This window comes from Poecilia formosa, unplaced genomic scaffold (assembly GCF_000485575.1).
Source record: "Poecilia formosa unplaced genomic scaffold, Poecilia_formosa-5.1.2 Scaffold4, whole genome shotgun sequence".
NCBI lineage: Eukaryota > Metazoa > Chordata > Actinopteri > Cyprinodontiformes > Poeciliidae > Poecilia > Poecilia formosa.
Genome location: NW_006799943.1, coordinates 879,064 through 886,250, shown reverse-complemented (window position 1 = coordinate 886,250; position 7,187 = coordinate 879,064). Strand labels below are relative to the sequence as shown.

Sequence of the window (7,187 nt, the reverse complement as noted above, 5' to 3'; positions counted from 1 at the left end):
TATATTCAATATTCAATATTTCTATTTAGTGTCGTTTTAAGATGCCTTCGTTTTAGCCCCACATTGTATAAAGGAGTCAACTACATTCTATCTGATTGTACTTGAACTAGATTTCTGTCTTGAAAACAGTCTTGTTTTGACGTTAATTTTTTAAATGGACAATTCAAATGAACTGAATTTGAATTTTGAATTCTATTATATTATATTTAAGAACTAGTGTGATATGCAGCACTCATAGACATGAATATCACGTGTAGAACTGAGGTAGCGACTCAGTTCTACATTCATTTCCATATTTGTATGCATAAAGTATTAGATTTATAAGAATTATAAATAATAAAAACTTCTATGATAGACAGCTCCCTATCCTGGATGTACGCCGCCTGCCACCCAATGCCTGCTGAATACCAGCTGACTGCAAGAAAGAGCGCGCGTCGATTTAAAGTCACTTCTGCTTCTTCCTTCAGTCCATTGGATGGCGCTCGAGGGACAGGAAAAAGACAACAGCATCAGAAGTATTACCCACAATGCACTGGGTCACAGTGAGAGCGCGCTGATATTAGTTGATAGGGAAACGGAAGATACACTGTTGCGTATGAAAGTAGACTAATGCATGGATGTAGCCATATTGCAGTGTCCTTGAACTGTTCACCCGTTTCTCCATTTCTATTGAACATCCTGCTAGGTGTTGGAACACCGACATGGCTCCATATAACCTACTGACGGCCACCGTTAGCCTCATGGCTAGGTCATTCAGTGCATTCTACACAAACACGCCTGCAAGGTAGCGAACAGCATGTTTCTGTTAGACTGATGTTTGTGCTTAGCTATAACAATACAGTGTTTACCTTCAGTTTTTAGATTATAACGTATTTGCAAAAGTTTAAACGTCTGCTGCAGCTTTTAGTTTTAATCACTTTTGATGCACCGTCTTGACAGAATGTCATGACATATATATAAATATGTATCATGATACATATTTATAATCTAGTGATAGTTCTGTGTTAAACTACTGCATCTTAAAGGGTTTATTGTTAAGGTTTTGAAAAGGAGGAAGCGGCTTTCAGGGTCAGAAGTTCAGATCCATTCATCATAGACATCCTGCTCTTTTCCAAAAGAAAATTAACAAACTGTTTTTCAAAAATATGCAGAGTTGTCAATTTTCCTTGGATTTTTTTTCTAACCTATACAGGTTAAAAACTCTGCGTACTGGCTCAAACACGCGGTTGTAAACAGTGAATTTAAAAAAAACATACATTTTCTTACATAAAGTCAGATCAAACTTATCCTGTTTTAGGTCAATCAAAAGTGATTTCGATTTGCTAAATGCCAGAAATAATTATTTTTTTAAAGTTATATAAGATATAGTTATATAAAGTTATTTTATATAAAAAATATATTTTTAATATAAAATAACTATATATATATATATATATATATATATATATATATAAAATCTTTTCTCATTTTTTTCTAAGACTACTGCATTCCTAAACCATTTGGAAAGCCCAGATGATGATGTCATGGCTTTGTAAGCTTCTGATAGATTATTTCACAATATTTTGTGGCTGTATTATTTTTGCCTGAAAACACTATCCTATCTGAGGCTACAGCACAATATGCTGCAGATATATGATTATGCAATGCAATATTTATAGTGCAAATGACTATATGGATATCAATAATTGCAAACGAATATATTCCAAGTATTATGAACTTTCATATTTCATGCTAATCTAACATTGAACCTGTGAGGGAAATAGGCAAATGTCTCAACTGATGTCATTAATAATATTTAACAGTGTTGTCGCTAGATTTTCTAATATTGCGCAGCCCTTGTTCTTACTGAAGTACAGAGGTGGCAGTATCATGCTGTGGGGAGGGGTTTGTCAGAACCACATGCTGCAGACATCTCTGTTCCAGACCACCATGAAGTGGTGACACAGTGAACCTACTGTGGTTTTCAGTGGTGATGTTGAAATCTGCTGTTTTGGGAAAAAGCTCCAAAGGTTCTTCTCAACCTTTGTAAATATGCAGTTCTCCTTCACAGATCTGGTGTCAAACAAATATTTTATTAATTCGGTCAAAGAAGATGAAAGGTCTTTCTGAAAGCCATTGAAGGCCAGATTTATCCCCATTCATGCTTATGGTTATTGGAGGGACATTTCTGACGGAAACTGCTGGTTGTTTCTTGAAATGTTTGTGACAGAATGAGGGGGCAGCAGCCTGATGTGTAAAATGTGAATTAATGTCTGTCGCTGTTTTCAGATGCACCAGTATCGTGTGCAGTGCAAATATCAACCCAGTGAAATATCTGACCTCGCAGACCAGCGGCCCACCAAAGAGACCTCTAAACGGATACATGAGATACGTTCTCCAGCAGAAACCAGTCGTGATCAGTGAAAACCCAGGTAACCAGCAGCTCTGACCTTTTAAGAGGAAAATGTCAACATGGCAATTGATTGGCCCTGATTTTCTTATTTTTGGGCGATTGGTCGATACTAGCGTGTAAAAACCCCAGCCTGATATTATCTTCTTCCACAAAGGTCTGAAAATCACAAAGGTCTGAAAATCAGCCACTATCTATATTATCTTGCAGGTCATTTCAAGGTGTGGAGCGTGTCTCTCATTGGGGGGCGCCAGAGCTCTTGAGTTTGATCTTTGTGATATGAAGAAAAAAAAATTACGAAAAATTATTAGCGGACATTTTACCAACCTGACATGATAGATTTTGTTTACATCCAGAAATTTGGTGCCTGTGCGCAGTGCTGGAGTGTGTTTGTGGTGTGTTTCAGTTCAGCTAAAAAACAAAAAAAGGCGACACACACACACACACCGATTCTGAAATCATCAGTGAGCAGGAGTTTAAATGAGCTAATCAACCACTGCTGTGTACAGACAGTCACTTATTAATAATCGTAAAATAAACATCAAGCCTGAAAACACGATACTGCAACGGACTGAATGTCCTGTTCTCTGTGTGGGAAATGTTTGTGTTGAATACTCATACAACAGAGCCTTTGTTGTCAGTCAGTTGCTATGGCAACAAGTCTGTGTGCAGCACAGCCGACACAGAGAGTGAGAAAAACAAAGAATGCCAGTGGCTTTGAGTTGATGAGGTGAAGTTTTTATAGATCAATGATCGGCTTGAAAACTGCAATCAGTCCATTCCTAATTTCCAGCGTTTTTTTTTATTTTACTCTTCACGGTCACTGTGGCTTTAACTGGACACTTCCAGACCCAGCTGAGCTATGTTACAAACTCTGACAACTTGCCCTCTACTGGAAGAAGGAGAGTATATGCTGAATAAGAAGAAAGCTTAACATTTCATCAGAACAAATCAGAAATCCACTTAGTCAGATCCATAATATTCCATTAAAAAGAGCGTGTACAGTAGAGTATGTTTACTGTATCCTAGTAACTCGGCTGGCCAGCAGCAGCCTCTTCTGCTAATCTTTTCTCGAGCCGGGTTTAATAAGTCTTTGCTGGGAGGATTAGATGAGCTGTTAATCCAGTGTTATCACAGCTCTGAACTTGTAATGGCAGATGCTGCAGATCTGAACCAATGTGTCTGTGTGATTTTTGAATGTCCAGCTGTTACAGGACATCAACATTTATTCAAATAAATACTGTTCCAGCTGTAAGATTACTACATTTTTTATTCTGTTGGGATTAATCTGAAGATGTTTGCTTAGATTAAAACTAAACTGACTTTGAATATGAAGGATTCTCACCAACGCTGTGAACCACGTTAGAGACGTCTAAAAGATTAGTCAGGTCACAATGAAGAACAATCACACTCAGTTCCTGATTCAGAAACTCAACATTTACATAATTATTAAAAATCATGATATTTAGAGAAAATAAAAAAGAAGGTGATTATTTCTAACCTGTAATGGATTAAAGTCTGTATCTGGTTCTTCTCAGTTAATTATTACAAAAAAGTCCTTCATACATTATTTATTGAATGAATGGCTATAACTATAAGGATATGAAGCAGACTAACAGTCCCTGCTAAGCAGCTAGAAAACAAACAGAAAGGCCGTCATTAAATCCAGGGACAGTTCTGTCAGATTACGGTCAATGTAATATTGCAAGACAGAAGTCAAGGTATTAGGAGCAGAGGTTGACTGACAGGGTCACATAATCTATTTTTACCCATGAATTCCTAAAATGATAATAACATATTCAGTTGGATTTCATTTTTATTTGGTTTAATCATTATTGAACAAGCTGAACAGAGACTCTGCATCGTGTCATCACACATCAAGCAGATGAAGACATGCAACTTTTTATCCTCACTGACAAAAACCACAGAGTGGTGATGAACAGAGTGAACCATGAAATGAAACGATTGCACTCTAATCACACCTGGGTTATGAACGATTCTGTCTGAACGAACTGTCTCGCGACTTCCTCAAGTTCCCAACCTCAGGGTTTGGATGTTGATCTGCTGCTGAACTGAAGACTGAAATTACAAGTTCTACTTTGGGCAAAGTTTTGAAATCAGGTCATATTTCTCTTGATCAGAAGTCTGAACAAGATGCAGATTTAGTCCAGGTCAGAGATGATGCTCATGTGGGGAATTTTGGATTTTCAATTGTGTAAAATTGAATCTGTCTGCACCAAGCGGTCAGGTGTGAGTGAAAATAGCAGACAACCTTCTGATTTTCCCATCATAGTTTAGAAAAACATTCCAAGATGAAAAATATTCAGTTAACATGACCCCTGATCAGATGTGCAATTAATGTTTAAAATCTTTTGCACATATTGTGGTTTTACATTGCAGCTGCTGGGAGCTTATCATATTAAAAGCTTAAATATTCCATAGTGGAACATTGTTAAAAATACGGATGTGATATTTAATGACTGAGATGCCAAAGCTGACATGGAATGATGAGGAAACAAAAGAGGTAGAAAATGTTTCCAAATCATCATTTATTTAGCTTTTGCGAAATTTAGCAATAATATGGCAAACACAAGCACCTTATTCTTGACCCTGGATCAATGTGCAGACCTTGAGAGGAAGAAAAGAGCATGAGACAGATCATGTGATTCTAATCAGTCTGCCTTTCATTGGTTCCCCTTCAGAAATCAAGCTGGTGGATGTAGTCAGGAAGATCGCCCAGCAGTGGAGGATGATGAGCCCAGAGCAGAAAGAGGTACTACTACCTCCATTAGGATTTGTTGGAGTCCTCCTGAAATAAAAACCAAACTCTTCCGTCCTATTGTGTGTTTATGTCAGACTCATTCTCATGTGTAGAATGAGTCTGACATTTTACCTGCTGTTGCCTCCGTGTGGTAATCATCATGTCAGCTTCCTGACTGAGCAGACCCAGCTGTGGACTAAGTCCATTGTCTCTCCTCCAGCCGTTCCAGCAGGCCTCGGTCCAGGCTATGAAGCAGTTCAAGGTGGACCTCCAGAAGTACCAGGCCCAGCTGAGCCCGGCTGAGCTCCAGCAGCAGGTTCTGGAGAAGAGGCAGAGGATGGCTAAACGGAAGGCCATCAGGAAGAAGAGGGTGAGAAGATGATTATCTGGTTGGCATGCAGGGTTCTTCCTATGCAGCCTGGAGGAAAGGTCTGGAATTACGTCTCAGGATAAGTGTGGAAAAACAAAACAGCTACTTTCAGACTTTAATTCCACCTCCAATGTCTTCCTTTCATCCTTCCTTCTTTGTGTCCTGTCTTCCCTACTTCTCCCTCACTCCATTCTTTTTTTGTGTTCTCCTGTCTTCCTGTCCTTCAAATTCACTTCAGGAAATGAAAGATACTGCTGACAATGTTCATTTTTTGTTGATTGAGCCATAACAAAAACATATTGTCACCTTCCTAAAAAAATAGCATAAGTCATTTTTTTTTTCAAACTTTGTTCGACATAGTATTATATGTTTATGACTGCTGTAATATATATATAAAAAATCCTGTAATCACTCACACACAGTTAATATTAAAATTCAGCTGTGTGTGGAACTGTGATGTAATTGAGTTTTGGCTCAAAGTCATTTTATTATTACTGCATAAAGCTGTTCAATAATAATTACATACAAATAAGTGTGTGTGTGTGTGTGTGTCTGTGTGTGTGTTTGCGTGCGTGTGCGTGCACGCATGTATGTGTGTTTCAGGAGTTGAACGTCCTTGGGAAACCCAAACAGTGTCGAACTCCTTTCAACATCTACATGTCGGAACATTTCCAGGAGGCCAGAGGAACCACCACCCAGGTGGGACGACCACACTGTGATCCTCATTCTCTTCCACTTTGTTACATCACTAACAGCTGACCAGGGAATTTAGTAAAGAGGAACTTTAATCACAAACCTGATGCTCAGGTTAAGTCCAATGATTAATCATCCTGTCATTGTACTGCTGGAGTTTACTGAGCTCCTGAGAACAACCCAATGTGTATAGAAGCAGTCTGCATGACTGACAACTGGCTTATGTGTACCAGTGTGTGACACGGTGTACCAAGACAATGAAATCCCACCTTAACTACTTTACAGTGAAGAATCTAAACTGTGAACACCTGTGAAATTTACTAAAAATATCTTGTTGCGAATGTTTCAGGCCAAGTTGAAGTCGCTGTTGGATGATTGGAGGAATCTGTTCAGCCATCAGAAACAGGTTTGGTTCCTCCATGATTTATATTTTTCTTTGGTTTGTTCACCTGTCGAGTGCATCGAGACGTTCTGCTGATCCTTCTTTTACGCCTCAGGTCTACATCCAGCTGGCTGAAGACGACAAGATCCGCTATAAGAACGAGATCAAGTCCTGGGAGGAACACATGATTGATATCGGACGTGAAGATCTAGTCCGGGGACAGACCCAGAGCAAAAAGAAAAAAACTGCTGCTGTGAGGAAAGCAACAAAGAAGACTGCAGCTAAATCGGTGAAGAAGGCCACTCTGTTTTTTGTTGGCAAAAAGCAGAAGTCAAAAACATCCAGTAAGGCGAAACCGAGTGCTTCAGCTAAAACTGTCCAAAAAGACTCTCCAAGAAAGCCTAAGATGTGATTAGAAGTGAGTCCAGACGACTGAAACTAGCTCACCTTTTTGTTTTGCTTCATTTCTTTTTTCTTTTTTTTTAGTTTGACCACATCACGTTAGAACTGACTCTTATCGCCTCATATTCTTCTTTTACATATTCTAACAAATAAACCTCTACTTTCATAGGTCTATTTTTACATAATGTGA

General features: G+C 38.7%; 1 protein-coding gene and 1 long non-coding RNA gene across 2 annotated transcripts; one reads left to right on the top strand and one right to left on the bottom strand.

The window, feature by feature from the left end:
• Positions 1-421: 421 nt before the first annotated feature.
• On the top strand, positions 422-7,177 carry tfam (transcription factor A, mitochondrial). The gene is made up of 7 exons (XM_007558640.2): positions 422-784; positions 2,269-2,411; positions 5,092-5,162; positions 5,371-5,520; positions 6,124-6,219; positions 6,563-6,619; positions 6,711-7,177. Exons 1-7 carry the CDS (start codon positions 702-704, stop codon positions 7,005-7,007), a joined length of 897 nt encoding a protein of 298 aa, XP_007558702.1. The 5' UTR covers positions 422-701; the 3' UTR covers positions 7,008-7,177.
• Positions 3,185-5,375, bottom strand: LOC107836973 (uncharacterized). Its single transcript, XR_001662945.1, has 2 exons — positions 5,283-5,375; positions 3,185-5,195 (listed from the first exon to the last, which is right to left on the bottom strand). It is a non-coding gene; the product is annotated as an uncharacterized LOC107836973 (long non-coding RNA).
• Positions 7,178-7,187: the final 10 nt, after the last annotated feature.

Excerpts from the sequence above, each read along its gene's own strand:
- tfam (XM_007558640.2), top strand. The coding sequence starts at position 702 with ATGGCTCCATATAACCTACTGACGGCCACCGTTAGCCTCATGGCTAGG. Across the intron at positions 2,412-5,091 it reads CGTGATCAGTGAAAACCCAG|AAATCAAGCTGGTGGATGTA; the intron begins GTAACCAGCAGC and ends GTTCCCCTTCAG. Across the intron at positions 6,220-6,562 it reads CCAGAGGAACCACCACCCAG|GCCAAGTTGAAGTCGCTGTT; the intron begins GTGGGACGACCA and ends CGAATGTTTCAG.